Source organism: Hemicordylus capensis, chromosome 2 (genome assembly GCF_027244095.1).
Source record: "Hemicordylus capensis ecotype Gifberg chromosome 2, rHemCap1.1.pri, whole genome shotgun sequence".
Classification (NCBI taxonomy): Eukaryota; Metazoa; Chordata; class Lepidosauria; order Squamata; family Cordylidae; genus Hemicordylus; species Hemicordylus capensis.
Window position 1 is genome coordinate 226,922,286 of NC_069658.1, and position 20,302 is coordinate 226,942,587.

At 47.9% G+C, this 20,302-nt stretch overlaps 2 protein-coding genes across 2 annotated transcripts in view; one reads left to right on the plus strand and one right to left on the minus strand.

Annotated features, from left to right (window-relative positions):
• The window catches only part of LOC128347018 (putative zinc finger protein 66), a 32,296-nt gene extending 27,303 nt beyond the window's left edge, over positions 1 to 4,993 (minus strand). Inside the window, exon 1 of the mRNA XM_053301001.1 lies at positions 4,892 to 4,993. The gene's annotated coding sequence lies outside the window, so the exon portion shown is untranslated. The remainder of the gene's footprint in view (positions 1 to 4,891) is intronic.
• Positions 4,994 to 4,998: 5 nt separating this feature from the next.
• On the plus strand, positions 4,999 to 19,792 carry LOC128347017 (zinc finger protein 271-like). The gene is made up of 6 exons (XM_053300998.1): positions 4,999 to 5,111; positions 7,470 to 7,994; positions 10,414 to 10,534; positions 10,802 to 10,887; positions 14,008 to 14,134; positions 17,083 to 19,792. Exons 2-6 carry the CDS (start codon positions 7,515 to 7,517, stop codon positions 18,807 to 18,809), a joined length of 2,541 nt encoding a protein of 846 aa, XP_053156973.1. The 5' UTR covers positions 4,999 to 5,111; positions 7,470 to 7,514; the 3' UTR covers positions 18,810 to 19,792.
• The last annotated feature ends 510 nt before the right edge of the window (positions 19,793 to 20,302 follow it).

The window sequence follows — 20,302 nt, forward strand, 5'->3', positions numbered from 1 at the left end:
CCCTCTTGCATTGGTGGGGTGTTGTGGTCCCTCAGCCCCCTATAACCCCCTGGTCTGCACCACCGGTGGAAGATGGCAGTCCCTTTTATGACCTCGCCGGGTGCGGGGGACAACCTCTGGCCGGGATGATGCCATGGTGAGGGCTAAGCAGAGGAGGGAGGGAGGAGGGCTGCCTTGGCTCGCCTCGCAGGTATGCGTTGGCAGCATGTGGGACCACGTGAGCTGCGTGGCCCCAAAGGCAGGCTGGTGTGATTGGCGCATGCAGGGGAGTTAAGGGGGGCACAGAAGGGCGCGTTGTGAGAGAGGATGGGGGAACAACTGCTACACTCTGGTGCGCAAGCACCGTGGCGGCAGCTCTTGGACGCAGGTGACCTTCCAAGCACAGTCCGGTGCACCATTGCCTCACCCACCCTGAACAGTGCCTCGTCTCTCCAGCGAGGAAGATGAGGCATCCACCACTACAATGCCCCACACCCTCCGCCATCTCAGAATCACCCCCTTCCCTTTAATGCCAGGTCCCCACCGCTCTTCTTCACATTTTCTTTCACTGTTAAAAAAAACCCCATTCCCAGCACCTGCAATGTAACCGTTTTTAAGGAGTTTTGGAGGAGCTGCGCGGGTTTCAATAGGTCCGCCTCACAAAGTGCACATCTAATAGCAGGAGCCAGATCAAGCCAGGTGATCATGACCAAGCAGCATTGACACAAATGAGAGATGACTAAATTAATTTCAGTGGGTGGTCCTGACTAATGTCATCTGGATCCGGCCCTGTGACTACACAACTCCTGCTAAAACTCCACCTCCATCATGAGAGGGTTAAACTGTAGATTTCTGGCTCTACTGAACTTGCCCAGCTCTCCTCTCCTCACATCCTTTTTGCTTTGCTTGACATCCAGCCTGATGAAGTGTTTTGGGGAATTCAAAAGCTTGCTTGTGTGTTGTTTTCATTGGCCCCATGTAGCTTTTGAATTTTTCTAATGGCCCAACATCCCCTCTCCATTGAGTAATCACAAGCACCCCCATGCCGCACATACTGGAGACATACTGGAGACAAATTTGTTCACCCAGGCTTTTAGATTCAGGGGTTCTCAACCTTGGCTACCCAGATGTTGGTGGACTTCAACTCCCATAATCCCCAGCCATAATGGCTAAATGCCATTGTGGTTGGGGGTTATGGGAGTTTAACTGAGGGACCCAAGGTTGAGAACCCCTAATATTCCAAGTTTGCAAAAGATTCCAAATTTAATTATTTTAATGCTTATATTATTTTAATTGTAAACTGCCCAGAGATGCAAGTTTTGGGCAGTATAGAAGTCTGATAGATAGATAGATAGATAGATAGATAGATAGATAGATAGATAGATAGATAAACTTGAAACCCCTTTACTAACTGCTGGTCCGGGAAACTGCGCATGAAGAATGTAGTGGTCCTTGAAACTCTGCATGAAGAATTTAGTGGTCCTTGACTCCAAAAAGGTTGAGAAACACTGATATTCTAGACCCATCTCAAACTGACACCCTTGGTCGACCTGATAGATGACTTAATCCAGAGAACTGACAGAGGGAGTGTCATTCTGCTGGTTCTTTTGGATCTCTCAGAGGCTTTTGATACCATCGGCCATGGTATCATTCCAGATCACCTGAGGGATTTGGGGATAGGAGGCACTGTTTTACAGTGGTTCCATTCCTATATCTCACGTAGATTTCAGATGGTGGCATTTGGTGACAGTTGCCCTCCAAAATGGGAGCTACTATATGGAGTTCCCCAGCACTCCATTCTGTCATCAATGCTTTTTAACATCTACATCCAACTGCTGGGTGAGGTCATCAGGGGATCTGGTGCTGGGTGTTATCAAAATGCAAGGGGCCACACAGCAACTGCAGGAGCTAGGAATGGAAGAACTTGCATGTAGGAGAACTGCGAGCAGGAGAAATCCCACATCCTAGGGTGGCTGCCTTCTTTAAATATAACAGAAGTATAAAACCTGCCTGAGAGTTGACCACTTAGATGATGAGGGCGTGAAAGTGATTATTAAAGAAGATAAGGTGATTGCAGAGAAGCTGAATGAGTTCTTTATACAAATACAAGGAATATTTATGTACCCCTTTTCAACACAAGTTCCCAAAGTGGTGTACATCAATAGATTGACAGATCAATACAAAGAAAGAAAGAAGGAAAGAAGATGGCTCTTTGAATTTGTCTTCACAGCAGAGAATACTAACCATATACCGTCCGTGGAACTGAGCTTCTCAGGCTTGGGGGATGAAGAGCTAGGCCAATTTGAGGTGACTAGATGTTCTAAACTGTCTTGAAAAGCTAAACGTTATCACCAGGGCCAGATGGTATCCACCCAAGAGTTCTGAAAGAACTCAAATGTGAAATTGCTGATCTCCTAGCAAAAATATATAACTTGTCCCTACAACTCCGGTTTTCAAAAAGGGATCCAGAGGGGATCCCAGAAATTACAGGCTGGTTAGTTTAACTTCCATGCTAGGTAAAAGGATGGTAAGCATACTTAAGGACATAGGAACATAGGAAGCTCCCATATACTGAGTCAGACTATAGGTCCATCTAGCTCAGTATAGTCTACACAGACTGGCAGTGGCTTTTCCAAGGTTGCAGCAGGAATGCCTCTCAGCCCTGTCTTGGAGATGCCAGAGAGGGAACATGGAACCTAGATGCTCTTCCCAGAGCAGCTCCAACCCCTGAGGGGAATATCTTAAAGGGCTCACACATCTTGTCTCCCATTCATATGCAACCAGGGCAGACCCTGCTTAGCTAATGGGACAAGTCATGCTTGCTACTGCAAGACCAGCAAAGATCAGACAAGGACAAATTTGTTAAACACATAGAGGCCTTGCAGAAAGAGAACCAGGATGGCTTCTGCAAGGGAAAATATTGCCTCACTAACCTTTTAGAGTTCTTTGAGAGTGTCAACAGGCATATGGATAAAGGTGATCCAGTTGACATGGTATACTTGGACTTCCAAAAAACTTTTGACAAAGTGCTGCACCAAAGGTTCTTGAGAAAACTTAGCAGCCATGGGATAAGGGGACAGGTTCTTGTGTGGATTGGTAACTGGTTGAAGGACAGGAAACAGAGGGTAGGGATAAACAGTCAGTTTTCATAATGGAGGGAAGTAAGAAGAGGGGTCCCCCAGGGATCGGTATTGGGACCAGTACTCTTTTACCTGTTCATAAATTATCTAGAGGTTGGGGTAAGCAGCGAAGTGGCCAAATTCACAGATGACACTAAACTATCTAGGTAACACTCTCTGCCAGGGACATTCTAGAGTTAAATTCAGAGGCTATCCCATTCTTCTCTCTCTGCTCACAGCTCTAGAAATTCTGTTCTAGGGAAAGAGCTGCTGATGCTGGAGGTCTGCTCCTTAGCAAGGAAGGGCCAGTTCACAGTACTAGAACTCAGCTCAGAGAGGTAGTTCTGTGGGTGGAGGAATTTTGGCAAGCGCCGCCCTCGCTTTTGGTGACTTTACTTCCTCCTTGCCCTGGGAGATTGCCTGTCAGCCAAAAGGGGCACCTTGGAGGCTTTGCTTGCCTGACTGATTAGACATAAGAACGTAGGATCAGGCCCAAGGCCTATCTAGTCCAGCATCCTGCTTCACACAGTGGCCCACCAGCTGCCTCTGGGAAGCCCACAGGCAAGCCCTCTCTCTTGTTGTTGCTCGAATTTCTTGAGAGGCATCATGCCTGTGAGGCTGGAGGTGGTCTATAGCCACCAGACTATGGCTTCCACTCATTAGATGTGTGGGGATCAGCACCCAAGAAGGGCTTTCCTCCGAGATTGACTGCCTGACTAGAAGTGCAGTGCTGAGGATCAACTCCTCAACATGAGGATCAGCTCTGTCTCCACTTCCAAGTCCCAGGAACACAATCAGAAGCTCCATGCTAGGGAAGGCTCTATCTGGTCTTAGATTAGAGAAAGCTCCACCAATCAATTTACTTCAGCTGGGGCCCCAGGCTTGCTTCCTTTGAGGAAGGCTTACTCACCTGCCCAGGTTTCCTAGAGTCCATGTGTCATGGCTCCTATCAGATCCGAGGGGGGGGGGGAAGAGGGGGGAGTTCACTGGGGTGAATCCTTGACTGTAAGGGCTTCACAGCAGGCTGCCACCATCCACTTTATTTTGTTGTGGGAGAACCCAGGTTCCATGTAAGATTCTGGGGCCTCCGTGGCAAAACCCTCCCTAGATGGGGCTGAGCATTCCTAAGCCTCCCAAGGCATGTGACTAAAGCAGACCCAAAATGAAGAGTAGCACATTTCACCAACAAGGGTTTGTTATTATGTTAAAAGAAAACAAGAGTATGCAATAAAAACAATTGTCTCTTCATAAAGCAGATCGTAAGAGTGGAAGTTTTCATGAACCTGGCAACTCAGATTCAAGCAATACAATAAAGGGAAATAACTTCCCTCATGCCTCTAACTGAACTGGTCCCTCACTTACTCACACACAGCTGTCTCCAGCCTCCTCAGACTGACCCTCTTCCCCAGCAGCTTCCTCCGGGCAGACCTGGACAGAACCAACCAACCCGCTTTCTCTTCTTCTGCGGGTGCAGTTCTCCCCAATCCCTGGGGATTGGTCCTTTTGATTTCCCCAAGGGCTTTCCCCCTTGTTAGGAAGGCGGCCCACCCTCCCAGCAGTTGCTCTAAGTAAGGCGTAGTCCTCCCTCAGATCCTTACTATCCCTACACCACAGAGAGAGAGAGAATGGGGTGGGGGGGAGAGAGAGCGCGAGTTGGGGGGGGGGGCAAACGAGGGAGGGGAGAGAGCAGCCCCCGCCCCACTGCAGAAGCTCCTGATCAAATTCCTGGGACAGACAACCCCCTGCAGCCGGCCCGGCATCTCCAAGGATCGCTTTAGGGGAAACCCCCTCACCTTCTCTTCCTCCAGCGTCTATAGGGCCAGGGATTCGTCCTTCCACTTAAGGGTTAATGAAAAAGCATTCAGATTCCTAGAGAGAGGACGCGAAGAAAGGGGGTGGCTGGGAGGCTGTGGTGGGCCATGCGTCACTTCCCGCCCCGCCCTCGCCCTGTGGGAAAGGAGCCGTGGAACGTCCTACACGCGGGAGGTGCAGACGGTGCTGTCCGAGGGGTCCGTAAGTATCCAAAAGCTTCTCCAGTGGTGCGCGGAGTTAGGAAAGGACCCAGATGCGGGGCTCGGGATCTGAGATCATCTGGAGGAAAGTGGGGGTTTCGATCCCCCTTCCCTCCAGATGGTCTCAGATTCCCATCCTCCATCCTTGTATCTAGGTCCATTCCAAACCCCGCGCCCCGCTCGAGGCTGGGACTCTGTGCATGCAGTGTGCATGATCAAGCATTGAGCTAAGCCCCGCCCCGTCCTTCCCCACTTTCCTGCCTTCCATCCATTTTTCACCAAGCAGCTATTGGGGAGCCATCTCTTTTAGACATTCAGCTTACTAGACCTCTCCCAACCTCCTCAAGGGGTAAGACTAGGAAGGAAGTGGCTTTTCCCAGTTCACCTCTCTTTCCCTCACTAGGAGTGCCGGATACAGGTTTAGCTGGGGTTTAGATGAGGTGTTTCTCTTTCCTGGCACATGAGAAGAGAGAGCAGGGAGGTGTGCCTGAGTGCCTTGGGACCATTTATTGCTCCTGGAGAGGATGGGAGTTGTAACCCAATAACGACTGAACAGCCTCAGGTTGGCCATCCCTGAACTAGTAGTAAAACCACTGCCCATGTATTGAGAGGTGGTTACTGATTGGCTGCAGGAAGCAGGTAGAGAAGAAGAAAAAAGAGGGGGAGGCAAGCAGCCTCTGCAGCTGATCTAGGAAGCTGCCATATACTGAGTGAGACCATTGGTCCATCTAGCTCAATATTGTCTATACAGACTGGCAGCAGCTTCTCCAAGGTTGCAGGCAGGAGTCTCTGGACATCCTCCACAAATCCCACCTCAGGAACCTTCATTTCCTCCTGCTTCTCTCCGTTCAGCCAGCAGAGACTGAAAGATCATTTTCCTGGACGGAACTCAAGACCATTTCCTTTCAATGTGGATACACAGAAACTTGCCTTAAACCAGTTTGCATTTGCAGAGTGGAACAGAAAAGAAGGGGTGGGTCTGGCTGAACGGGCTTTGTTAGGGGCTTAGTTAGGGGGCAGAGGGTGAAGCAGACACCGCATTTGTCGGAGATAGTGGGGCAGTTCACGCAATGATTACTAGAGTAGGAGAAGTTTGCTACTCTACTTCAGGAGCTGTGTGGACATCCGATATTGGGTGGTCTGCAGAAAAGAAGGCCAGAGGCTCCTTCCAGGATGGTGTGCTAAGCCACAGTTCGGTTTGAGGGCTCCCTGCTCCCCAACCGCTGTACCCAGCTACTGAATGAGGCAGGAGGGAAAGCCCTCCACACCAGCTGCTGCTTAGCAGACACTCATGGAAGGAGCCTTCCTTTCCCCTCATATGAACATAAGAACAGCTGAAGGCTCCTCTCTAATCCAATATCCTGTTTCCTTCAGTGGCCCACCAGATGCCTCTGAGAAGCCCACAGGCAAGAGGCATGTGCATGCCCTCTCTCCTGCTGTTGCTCCCCTGTGACTGGGATTGAGAGGCATCTTGCTTCTTGGGCTGGAGGTGGCCTATATTTATTTAAAATATTTATACCCCACCCCTCTAGTACACTACTGCTCAGGGTGGCTCACAACTTTAATGAAATAGATCCAATGTAAAATAAAAGATCAATAAAGTTAAACAAGTTTAAAGACGGGGTTAAAACCACATTCAGAATTACAATTTAAGTTTCAAATCAAAAGATATTAATAAAAAGCTAAAAACTGAGAACTATAAAAACGAAAGAACCTACCAGATATAAGCTGCAGATAAAACATGTAAAAGCCTCTTTAAAAAGACGTTTTTTAAATAGTTTTTAAAAAAAATCACTGAGGAAGGGAGCGTGGCAAAGCTCTTGGGGGTGGGGGAAGCATTCCAAAGCAAAGAGAATAGAGACAGGGCCTTTTTGGTTGTGGCTCCATGGCTTTGGAACGCCCTCCCAGAAGAGCTTCGCCATGCTCCCTCCCTCAGTGTACCTCAACCACAAGAGTCAAATAAATTATTACTTATTATTTTGTGAATTATAACTTTACAAGAACCTTCAGGTCATCAGAGGGGAAAGCTCTGCCATCTATTTCCACCTCTTACTCCCCTTAAAGGAAGGAGTGATGTCTTTCTCATTACCTGGAATGAGGGTAGAAGGTGTCTCCTACCCCAGACATCATCGTGTGAACCACCCTAGTGGGGTGCGAGGTCTGGGGCCAAGCTAGAAATGCTACAGACTGTGTGTGGTTGTAACCAAATGCAGGTTGTGGCTGGTGCCTCTTTTCCCCACCTGCTTTCCCATTCTCTGGTTTCTGAGTTTTGGCATTCCTCTGTCCTGCTTCTTTTTCGGGACTGGGTCCCCACCCAGCAAATATTGACCTTTTTTTTTTTTTTTTTTTTGTCCTTCAGGAAGAAAAAAATTAGCATCAGAGCAAAGAGATCTTACAAGACTTGATGGTAGCTGTGGAATCCAAGATGGAAGAACAAAACTCAGCTGGCCCCATAGCAGGAAGAGACTCTGATACCATCCATGCTGAAAGCAGCAGGGAATTCTGGAGGGGAACTTTGCAGAAAGTCCTGGGAGAGAACACTACCAGCTCAGATGCACAGCACCAGCACTTCAGGCAGTTCTGCTACCGGGAGGCTGAGGGGCCCCGAGAGGTATGCAGCCAACTCTACCATCTTTGCTGCCAGTGGCTGAAGCCAGAGAGGCACACCAAAGCTCAAATGCTGGACCTGGTGATCCTGGAGCAGTTCCTGGCCATCCTACCCCCAGAGATGGAGAGATGGATTAGAGAATGTAGAGTGGAGACCAGTTCCCAGGCAGTGGCCCTAGCAGAAGGTTTCCTCCTGAGCCAGGCACGGGACATAAAGCAGGAAGAACAGCTGGCGAAAGTGTTTGCTTCATCCTTGAAGCTCCAAGGGGCAGAGCAGGTATGTCATGAATTCCTAACAGTCTCCATTGGTTGCTCAACTTCGCTGGAAGTCATCCAGAGGTGTCCCAAACAACCCTGGGCCAGTGGTCTGAGTGTGTGTGTGTGTGGTTGGGGGAATCTTCCTTGGTGGAGCAAAAGATACTTGAAGGGAACTTTGCTTCCAGGAAAGGAAGAGGATCCTCATGCAAGGAGAGCCAGGGGAGCTTTCCTCCAAGCGGGTTCAGTTTGCCTGTTGTAGCCATCAAAACCGCTACGCTCTCAGTGGCACCAGCTTTCTGCTCTGGTTTTCAGAGGGAGATGTCCTCTTCCATCCCTTGTCTTGGATTAGGTCCCCAGTGGACCGTCTTCTCCACTCTCATGCTGGTGGGTTTCAGGGATTGGAGAGCAGAATAAGGAGTCCCAGGTATGGAGAATGGGTGCCCCCTTGACCTTTGCCTGCCCCTATCCCCTCCTCAGCCTCTGCTGCTGGGAGGAGAGCGTGGCTCTAGAGGTCCTTGGATCAGGATCCTCTCCCACCCTAGAACTTCACCACCCCCTCCAAGTATCTTGTGCTGCCCCAGGAGGGGCTTCTTTGCTGTGGCACCCAACTAGTGATTTCATGCTTTCTCCAGAGAGGGTCAACTGGTGCCTGATCTCAGCTCTTTCCGAGACCCAGCAAAACCATTTTCATTTCCTCAGACGTCTTCAAATGATCTTATTTTTGCCAACTTTCTGGTGTGACACTGCTTCATCTTTTACCCATTTATGCCCACACCCCATTTTAGGTTTTGCTGGGTTTTCCCGTTACGATAACAATAAAGGATCGACAGAATCCTCACATTTCCTGCCTCCCACCTGAACTCCTCTGCCCCTTCCCTCCTCTACTCCATGAATTTAACTTGCAACGTCCACCTGTTCACAATCTATTAGTTGGATTCACGAATGCACACACAGTCCTCTCTTGGTGGAGCTGTGGATCAGGTGGAATCACGACCACACCTGCATATTTCATATTGGGGTGGAATCCTTCCAATGTTTAAGGGGTCCAAGGCCATCGCCACGATGGGGTCAAGCCTGTCATGGACCCCCCAAAAAAGGCTGAGCTGGGATCTGGTATGATCTTTTTGCCATGAAGGAGTTACTGTGCAAATTGCATGAATGTTCACAAGAACCAGCCTGTAATGAAGGAGGCTGCTAACTGCCACTTCATAGGTTATGGTCATGTTTCACCAGTTCTTTGTACTGTATTTTTATTAGAACTTTATAATGACATGCACACATTTACAAAGATATGTAATTGCTGCTCTGAGTTTGGGAGCACAGGAGACCCTTGTTATTCGCGGGTTCTCCATCACAGTTTCGAGTATTCATGGTTGGCTCACAGGGACCCGGGTTTTTTATCCACAGTGTGAAAATGGGGCTATTTTGATGTCTCTTTATTCGCAGTTTCTTTATTTGCAGGAATAGGTGGGAATGGAACCCTCTCTACCCTTTCTCTACTTGTGTTGAAGGTGTGGGATATATCTGTATCCATAGCTATATGTATAAACTTGCCTAATTCTTATCTATCTATCTATCTAATTTATATACTGTCTAGTATAAAAATCTCTAGGTGGTGTACAGAAGTAAAACATAAAATATAACACATTTAAAATCCATAAGTCAAAAATTAGATAAAAACCTGTTAAAAACACATTAAAATTTAAAAATCGGATCTCAGTTGAAGGCCTGGGAAAACAAGTACATATTCAGGGTTCTCCTAAAAGAGAACAGAGAAGGAGATGCTAATATTTCAGCAGTGGGGGGGTTCCAAAGCCCTGGGACAGCCACAGAAAAGGCCCGGTCCCGAGTTCCACCAAACGAGATTGAGGCACTCGTATTCGGACCTCTCCAGATGATCTTAATAGGCGACAGGGTTCATGACAGAGAAGGCGCTCTCTTAAATACCCTGGACCTAAGCTGTTAAGGGCCTTATAGGTAATAACTAGCACATTGTATTTTGTTAGGAAACCTATCGGCAGCCAGTGCAGTTCTTTTAAAAAAGGTGTTATATGGTCCCTTCGGGTAAACCCAGAAACCAGTCTGGCTGCCGCATTCTGTACCAATTGTAGTTTCTGAACTACGTACAAAGGCAGCCCCACATAGAGTGCGTTACAGTAGTCAAGCCTAGAGGTTATCAGCATATGTACTGCTGTTTTAAGGTCACTACTCTCCAAGAACGGATGTATCTGGCGTATCAGCCGAAGCTGATAAAAAGCACTCCTGGCCACAGCCTCAACCTGAGAAACTAGGGGAGAGTTTGGGATCTAGGAGCACTCCCAGACTACGAACCTGATCCCTTAGGGGGAGTGTAACCCCATCCAGAACCCCATCCTAATCAATAAATCCATTAATTTCCTGCTTTCCCTGGCTGGGATCTTCTTTCTCGTCTGCTCCAGGGAATGTTAGCCAAAGTGGCCACCAGTTTCCATGAGGCAGAGAAGGCTCCACCTGGTGCCAAACCACAGCCCATGTTCAAGTGGATCGTGCAGGAGGATGAGAGAGAAGCCACCTCTCTAGGTAAGGACCCAGGTGCTACATTTGAGCATGCCCCCGCCCCTCTCAAATATGCCAGACACCTTTTGTTTTTATGTCCTGCTTTCACCGTCTGTGGGGAAGAAATGCTCCTTCCACGTTTTCAAGGGTTTCAGACCTTGTAACTCCAGAACAATACTTTGAATGGTGACCCAAAGCAGTATGGAGGAAAACTGATTCCATTCCTGGAAAGAAATGCAGCCATTCTTAGCAGGCCCAGAGATCTCCCCACTTCCTTTGTCTCCCTCACAGGCAGCGGGATGACCCTGGTGCTTCATCCAAGGCCCCCTCCCCCTCATGCTGGGATGGAAGCGGTTGCTGTGGCGTCCCCAGAGCAGGTAAGAGAAGGAGGAGTGGGGAGATGGGCAGGGACTTGGTCGTCTATGCATCTTCCTGGCCCTGAAAGCATCTGTCACGTTCCCTTACTTCTTTCCATCAAAGCTGCCCTCGAGGAGGGCTTTGAATGCAACAGAGGGAATTTGGGAGGCTGTCTTTATTTCTATATTTATATCCCGCTCTTCTTCCATGGAGACCAGCGTGGTATCTTCACAACAACCCTATGAGGTAGGATAGGCTAAGCAGTTGGCCAAAGTCACCCAGGGAGTTTCATGGCTGACTGGGGATTTGGTCTTGGCTCTCCCTGGTCCTGGTCCAACACCAGTGGCGGCTGGTGGCTCCTGGAACAGTGTGGGTGCTATCCAGGTCAGGTAATGGGCGGGACTGGAGGTGGAGCCAGTGTGAGTGGTTAACATCCACAATTGCACAACAGCCCTCTTCTGCTGTAGCAGCATAGTGCTGGAGATGCAAGCAACAGCATGGGGAAAGCTGAACTGCCTCAGTTTGCTGAATGCGGGCTACTGTATTTTATTACATCTATTAGCGGCTCTGAAGTAAAAACTCTCAGAGCAATGTACAGTGAACAATATAAACAGGAAGATGTATCAGATATTGAAAAGACTTCTATGGGAAGGGAATCCCAAAGTGAGACAGCCCTGTCTCATAGGAACATTGGAAGCTTCCAAATACTGAGTCAGACCATTGGCCTATCTTGTTCAGTATTGTCTACACACAGACTGGCAGCAGCTTCTCCAAGGTTGCAGGCAGGAATCTCTCTCAGCCCTCTCTTGGAGATGCTGCCAGGGAGGGAACTTGGAACCTTCTGCTCTTCCTAGAGCAGCTCCATCCCCTGAGGGGAATATCTTGCAGTGCTCACACTTCTGGTCTCCCATTCATATGCAACCAGGGCAGACCCTGCTTAGCTAAGAGGACAAGTCATGCTTACTACCACAGGAACGGTTCTCCTCTCCAGGCACTCAGAGGCATGGGGACTTGAAGCAGGACCTAGGATATGTTTACTGGCCCCTGTCTAATTGGCCTAGGGCAGGGGTTCTCAAATGTGGATCTCAGGATGTTGGACTACAACTCCCATGTCCAATCTGGGGGCCCCACGTTTGAGGGCATTTTGAGATTCTCAGTCATGGATGCAGTCTGCATGCTATGATCTCGGGGCAAGGACCAAGAGCCACTAACTACCTTGGGGATGAGGGCTACCAGGAAGGGCTCATGTTTATGTTAAAATGTATGGGATATGTAGATGAGAACTATTTTTCAAACATTTGCACTGAATTGGGAGTTGTATGTGAGCTTTGCATGTTCTTCTCTTTGTGCTTCATTCTGATGTCTCTGAACAGAAGTTTTATATTATATTATTTATTACTAGTATTTTTAAGCCCGTTATAATAACGGGCGCTAGCCTTCCCCCCCTTTATGCGTTCTTCATCTCCTTTTTCTTTTGTGTGTGTGTGTGTGTGTGTGTGTTTGTTTGTGTCCCTGGTGTTGTCTCCCCCCCCCTCTCTGTTTGTTGCTCACTTTCTTTTTGTCTTTGTTTTCCTCCGCTGTTGGACTACATTTCCCATTGCTTTCAGAGAAGAAGCGAGGAGCTCGTGAAAAGAGCTCCTCTCTATGCTATGCTGCTGCCCAGACTGTTGTAATGGATGCAAATGACGCAACAGGCATCCTTCGCGTCCAGACCGGCAGTCTGGGCAGAGGCTTACCACAGGGAGAAGCTCTTTTTGTGAGCTCTTCAGTTATTCTCGGTGGAGTTTTTTTTAATTGTGGTTTTTGTTTTTGGACGATTGCTGCGGGCTGCAGTGGGCAAGTTGGGTTTGGGCAGCTGGTTGGGTGGGAGGGCGATATGCAGGGGCGGCGCAATGTTCAAGGGCGTTCTTGTTTGTTCATTTTGTGGGGGGGATGCAGGGAAGTTGTTTTTCGGCTTCTTGGAGGGTGGGTGAGCGGGCAGTATTGCTCTGCTGTATGCCGTTCTGGTCGGCATGGCAGGCCTCGTTGGCGGCTTTGCCGCCACCTCGCCCAGCTTCCCCGTTCTCTGTTTTGTTTTCTGGCCGCCGCCATTGGCCCCGGCTTTTTCGGGGCGGCCGCCTCTGGCCGTCTCGTCCTGCTGCCACTAATGGCCGAGGCGGCGGCTCTGCCGCCGCCTCGGCCAGTCTCCCCCTTCCCCGCATGCCCGGCTTCTTTGGCCGTTTTTGGCCGCCCAACATGGCCGCCGGGTGGTGGCGGCCGTGTCTCTCTTGGACTGTTCTGAGCATGCGCTCCGCGCATGCTCAGAACAGTCGAGGCACGAACGCACGCTTGGTGTCCGTCCACGGACGGACACCAAGCGTTTTATTAGAGAGGATTATTTATTTATTTGTTATTTTTTTTACATTTTATATCCCACTCTTCCTCTAAGGAGCCCAGAGCGGTGTACTACATGCTTAAGCTTCTCCTCACAACAACCCTGTGAAGTAGGTTAGGCTGAGAGAAAAGTGACTGTCTCAGAGTCACCCAGCAAGTCTCATGGCTGAATGGGGGTTTGAACTTGGGTCTCACTACTCCTAGTCCAGCACTCTAACCACTACACAACAAGTTGTGATGATAATTACAGCGAGGGTGATCAAACTAGCGCTCACTCTGTTGTCCGCCAAAATGGCAATTGCCTGCTGCCTCTTGAAATGAGGACAACGACTTCTCCAACCATTCTGATTGACTGTCACAGCTGTCAATCAATATGCTGCCTTCAGAATGGCCTTTAGGGTGTTCTAAGCGCCTCCTACTTCTTGATAAGAAAGGCCAGCCTTTTAATTAGTTGCTGCCTCATGAATATTTAAATGAACTCAATGAATCATGTGGTTTTTCAATAAGGTGCTAACCCACTATGTGAAAACATTGCAGCCAAGCAGGCTGCAGGCATCATAGATTGGGATGCAGAGTGAGTTAAGCAGCTGCTTGGGCAAATTTTTGGGTGGGCACCACCCACTCTGCCCTAAGTGAGGAGCCTTCACTGCCACTCTAAGCAGTACACCACACTGGCTTTGCTAGATTCTGCTAGAGAACCTCCTTCAACCACCTCTCTTAAACTGTCACATTGCCTGTGTAGAGAAAACATTTCCTTCTTCCTTCAGGGTCCAGTGACCTGGGAAGAGGTGGCCGTGTACTTCGCGGAGGAGGAGTGGGCTCTGCTGGATGCTGACCAAAGGGCTCTGCACAGAGAAGTCATGGAGGAGAATTCTGGGCTTCTGGCCTCCCTGGGTAAGGTGCCCTCTTTGCCCTCTTTGTTCAGACAGGCTGGTTTGGATTCTCTGAATATTTGTTGTGGTCAAAAGTGCCCCAGATATCTTCTCTGTTTTTTTCCTTCCAAGAAGGACTTTCGGATTCCAAACCTGACTTCCTCTCTTGGCCGGAAGACAAGGGCTTTGTTGAAGATGAGAGATCTTCAGGTGATCTCATGGTGGGGTAGCAGGGGGAGCTCTTTTCCAGGCTTTTCACACGATGTGTTGTCCTCGAAGACATTCACCTCTGCTAACTGGGCAAAGAGGCACCTTTTTAAAGTTCATTCATTCATCATATTTATATATACCACCTGGTATATACATCTCTAGGTGGTGTACATGATCCAGATTGTGAAGTGGTGACTCTGTCATATTCTGTCATACTCTCTCGATCCAACCAAAGAAGAGCATCTCTTCAGCGGCTGTTGCTGATGTCTCCCTTATGCTTCTTCTTGGGTTAGGGGTTCTCAGACTTGGGTCCTCAGATGTTGTTGGATTACAATGCCCCTCATCCCCAGCCATAGTGACCAAAGGCCACTGTGGCTGGGAATGATGGTGACTGTAGTCCAATAACATCTGGAACGCCAGGCTGAGAACTCCTGATTTAGATGGTGAGCCCATTTGGAGCTGGGAACCATCTTACTCCTTTTTCTAGGCAAACTACTTTAGAACCCTTTTTTGTTTGAAAGTGATATACAAGAGACCTTTCAGTATCATAGGTTTAATGTTCCACAAAATTGCTGTGGAAGTTTAAACCATGATTTTCAAAACCGAACTGAAAAAAACTGGTTTTAAAAATTGGGGGAAGTGGTGGAGGCTGTTCATTCATAGAACTGGGAATTTAACTTTCAAGCCCTCAACCCTGTGAATGGGAAGCCCGCACTGAATTAATGGTCTGTGCTGCTTCCCAGGTGGGAAAGGGTGGGGATTTAAAAATTAAAGGGGTTATCCAAGCCTTTTCTGAGTTGAGAAGCGATACAGGCTGCACTTTAACTTTTAAATCCCCAAACCCTTTACAGCTGATTTGCAGTATAGAGCTTTAGTTACCAGGGGTAGTTCTGGTCATTTGCAAGTTTGGGATTTACAAGTTAAAGGGGTTCTCCGTTTAATTTTTAAATCCCAACCAGAAGATCCTGTGAAAGACACAAACTACCCTGCTCTAAGAAAATGTGTGTACCAGCAAGTTGTCCACAAAAGGATAAAATTGTGGTGGTTAAACCTGCAGTTTTCAAGGCTCTCCTGTATACACATATCCATCATTATTATTATCATTATTATTTTTACATTTATATCCCGCTCTTCCTCCAAGGAGCCCAGAGCAGTGTACTACATTCTTAAGTTTCTCCTCACAACAACCCTGTGAAGTAGGTTAGGCTGAGAGAGAAGTGACTGGCCCAGAGTCACCCAGCTAGTATCATGGCTGAATGGGGATTTGAACTCGGGTCTCCCCGGTCCTAGTCCAGCACTCTAACCACAACACCACGCAGGCTCTGGTTGCAAGTTGTCCGCCTGATACTTAAGGCATCTGTTGAGGGCAGGGAAACAGCCAAGAAATAGCTGCAGTGTCTCTGTCAGTTGGGTAAGGAGAAGGTTTTAAGATGAATCACTTGTGTCCAGACTTTGTGGGAACTATCTATGGGAAACAGCCAGCTCTTACTGAGCATCCCAACCACTGAAGCTGCTGATAGCCCATCATAAACCCATAAGAAGCTTGCTGCTGGATTAGGCCAAAGATACTCTAATCCAGCATCATGCTTCCCACAATGGCCAACCAGTAGGGCTATGCATTAGACACTCCTGTCCCCATTAATCTGCACCACCACCACCCCCAGTGCCAAATGGAGGCAGCAGCCAGCTCTATTCAGTTCCTCACATTCCCAGCACTTGGTAGGGCCTCTTCTACTGAAACCGGAGGCTGTAGACCTGGCTGGGAAGACCTGCAGGGAAAACTGGAAGTGTCGTTCCTCCCTGTGCTTTCTTCATGGGACAACTACACTTCCCAGATGCCCCAGAATACTTTTTTTGTTGCCTTCGAGGGCTTCAATTCCAGTCGAAGAGCCGCCTCCTCCCCAGCACCGGAAATGTGAGGAACTGCACATGGAGATGGCTGTGGTTTGAGCAGCCACCTCTACACCGTACAAGGGGAGAGGGGGTGCTGTGAATTCATTGGGATCGGAGTGCCTGATGCACAGCTCTACCAACCAGATGCCTCTTGGAAGTCCAAAAGCAGGAGCTGAAGTCATGTCCCTTCTCCTGCACACTGCCTCTAAACCCTTTAAGTCCCTTTGCGCTGTATTTTAGTTCACGCCCATAAAAAGAGACAGAGCTTATTCTCACAATCAGCAGCATAAAGGTGGAAGGCAGCAAACCAGCATTTGCTGTTCATGAGAACTCATGGAAACCCCTGCAAGTCAGCCCTCTGAAATGTGGGTAGCCTGACATTTAAACCTTGATTTTAACAATCAGCCCTACCTCAGAGTTTGACTGTGTTTTGAACGCGCTGTTCAAAGCTGTTCCCAACTGCTGGCAGCCATGTTTATCATAGGGTTTTGCGGGTAGAGGGGCCAGTCTGAGGCTAGCTGCTGCTGTACTGAGGGTTGCCTCTCAACTGGGAGTGCAATGCACTATGGGATACTTCGAGGACCTAGTTCCCTTTTTCTCCTCATGCATGAAGAATTTGCTACAGTCTGGTAAGTGACCAGAGCCAAATGGAGGCTCTGGTTAACTGTGGAATCAGTGTAGGGGTTATTTCCTCCCCCAAACACCCCCAGATGGTCATGTGAAAAACCTTAGTATGTAATACCTGGCAGGATTTGCCTCCCTATTCAATCTGTTCTTGTCTGCTATTTACCCAGCATCTGATAGGATTCAGTCCCTGATTTGAGAATCCATTTCTCCCTCATCAGTTTTCTCTCTTTTTCTCTACAGGTGATGGGAGGGAGAAGGAGAAAAAGGATGAAGAGCAGAGGAGGAAAACTGAAGCCAGTCAGAAGGGGAGAAAGGAAGCCCTTATTCCTGATGGGGCTGATTTTCATGAAGTTCCAGTGCAGCAAGAAGGCCACAAAGCAACCAGCAGAAATGAATTTCCTCCATGTGCAAAAACCTTAGCCAGTAAACCAAACCTTAGCACACCTCAAAGGACTCCTGCAGGGGAGACACTGTATATATGTGCAGAGTGTGGAAAGAGTTTCAGCCACAGTTCAAGTTTTGATTATCATCAAAGAACCCACGCAGGAGAGAAGCCATTTAAATGTTCAGAGTGTGGAAAGAGCTTCAGTCAGAAGAAAAACTTTACAAGGCATCAGAGAATCCACACAGGGGAGAAGCCTTATAAATGTTCAGAGTGCGGAAAGAGCTTTTCTCGGAAGATCCATCTTACTAGTCATCAAAATATCCACCCAGGGGAGAAACCACATAAATGCTCGGTGTGTGGAAAGAGCTTCACTCTCAGTTTCCTTCTTACTTCACATTACAGAACGCACACTGGGGAGAAGCCATTTTCATGCCTAGTGTGTGGAAAGAACTTCAGACAGAATTCAGACCTCACTCAACACAAAAGAATTCACACAGGGGAGAAGCCCTATACCTGCTTGGTGTGTGGAAAGAGCTTCAGCCAGAGTTCAAGCCTGAATCAACATCAAAGAGTCCATGCAGAAGAGAAACCCTATACATGTCTGGAATGTGGAAAGAGCTTCAGCCACAGCACCAGCCTTACTTGCCATCAAAAAACCCACACAGCAGAGAAACCTCATCAGTGCTCAGAATGTGGAAAGAGCTTCCGCCGCAGCTCAAGTCTTACTTACCATCAAAGAACCCACACAGGAGAGAAGCCCTTCAAATGTTCGGAGTGTGGAAAGAGCTTCAGTCAGAAGGTAACCCTTGAACGACATCAGAAAATCCACACAGGGGAAAAGCCATATACATGCTCAGAGTGTGGAAAGAGCTTCAAGCTCAGCATTACCCTCACTTTACATTACAGAATCCACACAGGGGAGAAGCCATATAAATGTTCAGAGTGTGGAAAGAGCTTTTCTCAGAAGATACAGCTTACTAGTCATCAAAGTGTCCACACAGGGGAGAAACCACATAAGTGCTCAGTGTGTGGGAAGAGCTTCAGTCTCCGTTTCCTTCTTACTTCACATTACAGAATGCACACAGGAGAGAATCTGTTTACATGCCTAGTGTGTGGAAAGACTTTCGGGCAGAATTCATACCTTACTCAACACCAAAAAATTCACACAGGGGAGAAACCCTATACCTGCTTGGTGTGTGGAAATAACTTCGGGCAGAATTCAGACCTTACTCAACACCAAAGAATTCACACAGGGGAGAAACCCTATACCTGCTTGGTGTGTGGAAAGAGATTCAGACGGAGTTCAAACCTGAATCAACATCAAAGAGTCCACACAGGAGAGAAGCCATATAAATGTTTGGAATGTGGAAAGAGCTTCAGCCAGAGCTCCATCCTTACTTGCCATCAAGAAACCCACACAACAGAGAAATTGCATCAATGCTCGGAGTGTGGAAATCGCTTCCGTCAGAAGAAAAACCTTATAAGGCATCAAAAAATCCATGCAGGAAGGCATCCTATAAATAACAGGAATGCCTGGGGTGTGGAAACCAGTTGTGATGGACCACAGATCTTAGGAACATAGGAAGCTGCCTTATACCAAGTCAGACCATTGGTCCATCTAGCTCAGTATTGTCTACCATGGCTTCTCTAAGGTTGCAGACAGGAGTCTCTCTCAGCCCTGTCAGGCTGAGGGTGGGAACTTGGTCCTTTCTGAATGCAAGCAAACAGGTGCTCTTTTCAGAGCAGCTCCATCCTATAAGGGGAATATCTTCCATGCTCACATGTAGTCTCCCATTCAAATGCAAACCAGGATAGACCCTGCTTAGCTGAGGGGACAGTGCATGCTTGCTACCACAAGGTCAGCTCTCCTCCCACAGACCAGCTCTCTCTTTTTCTCCACATTCCCACAGACCTTCATATCCAACGATTCACATGTAGGCAATGTCTCAGAAATAGAAGGAAGCTTGACCAGTCTTTTAGTACAAAAGGTTTTCTTGCCTTCACACGGATGGATTTGTATCTATAGCTCCTATTGCAAAAGCAGAATGCCTTATGACACATCCAGCCCTTGTTAGCTATTTCCTAGCCATAATCATTCATTTTATGTGACATCATTCAGTTAGGTGATTTAATACTACCCACTCACTCAAGTGATGAAACTCTCCAGAGGCTGCGCTACAGATTTTAGTTCTCTTTTGGAGGAATATTTATGGGGTTTCATGATTTTAAAAGCAACACCAGAATTGTAGAATGTTAAGGTTGGAAGGGACCTTGGGAGTCTTCTAGTCCAGACCACCTGGAAGCCAGGCCACCTGGCCCAATCCCTGCCACCTGGCCAGGTAGTAACACAGTCATTGTGACTCTGTGTTGAAATATCTTGTTTGTTATCCCTCTCTCTCATTTTACCTGTAGACACTGATTCCTTAATAAATCTTATTTTACTTTTCTATTGAACTCATGTTTTGGAAATGCTATATGCAAACACTACCAGACTATTGGTTTATGTAGCTGTTTTGAAACCACCTAAATCAAATAAATACTTGCTTTGAGGACACTTCAGAAGGACTGGAGTTCTGGCAACTCTTTTCAATAAAGCATGGGTTCTCAACCTTGGGTCCCCATATGTTGGACTACAACTCCCATCATTCCTATCCAATTTGGCCACAGGAGGCCTAGCCCAAGCAGGCAGGCAGCCCAGCCCAGGCAGAATTTGGGGGAAGGAGGTACTGTTTTACTGTGGTTCTACTCCTATGTCTCCAGTAGATTTCAGATAGTGCTGCTTGGTGACAGTTGCTCTTCAGAATGTGAAGAGCAATGGAATCCCTCAGAGCTACATTCTCTCACCAGTGCTTTTCAACATCTACATGAAACTGCTGGGTGAGGTCATCAGGGGATTTGGTGGTGGGTGTTATCAACATGCTGATGATGCCCAAATCTATTTCTCCTTGTCATCAATATCAAGAAATGGCATTAGGCCCTTAAATGCCTGTCTTCAGGCAGTAATGGGGTAGATGAGGGATAATAAATGGAAGCTGAATCCAAGCAAGATGGAAGCGCTCATTGTTCGGGGGTCTT

Excerpts from the sequence above, each read along its gene's own strand:
- LOC128347017 (XM_053300998.1), top strand. The coding sequence starts at position 7,515 with ATGGTAGCTGTGGAATCCAAGATGGAAGAACAAAACTCAGCTGGCCCC. Across the intron at positions 10,888-14,007 it reads CTGTGGCGTCCCCAGAGCAG|GGTCCAGTGACCTGGGAAGA; the intron begins GTAAGAGAAGGA and ends TTCTTCCTTCAG. Across the intron at positions 14,135-17,082 it reads TGGGCTTCTGGCCTCCCTGG|GTGATGGGAGGGAGAAGGAG; the intron begins GTAAGGTGCCCT and ends TTTTCTCTACAG.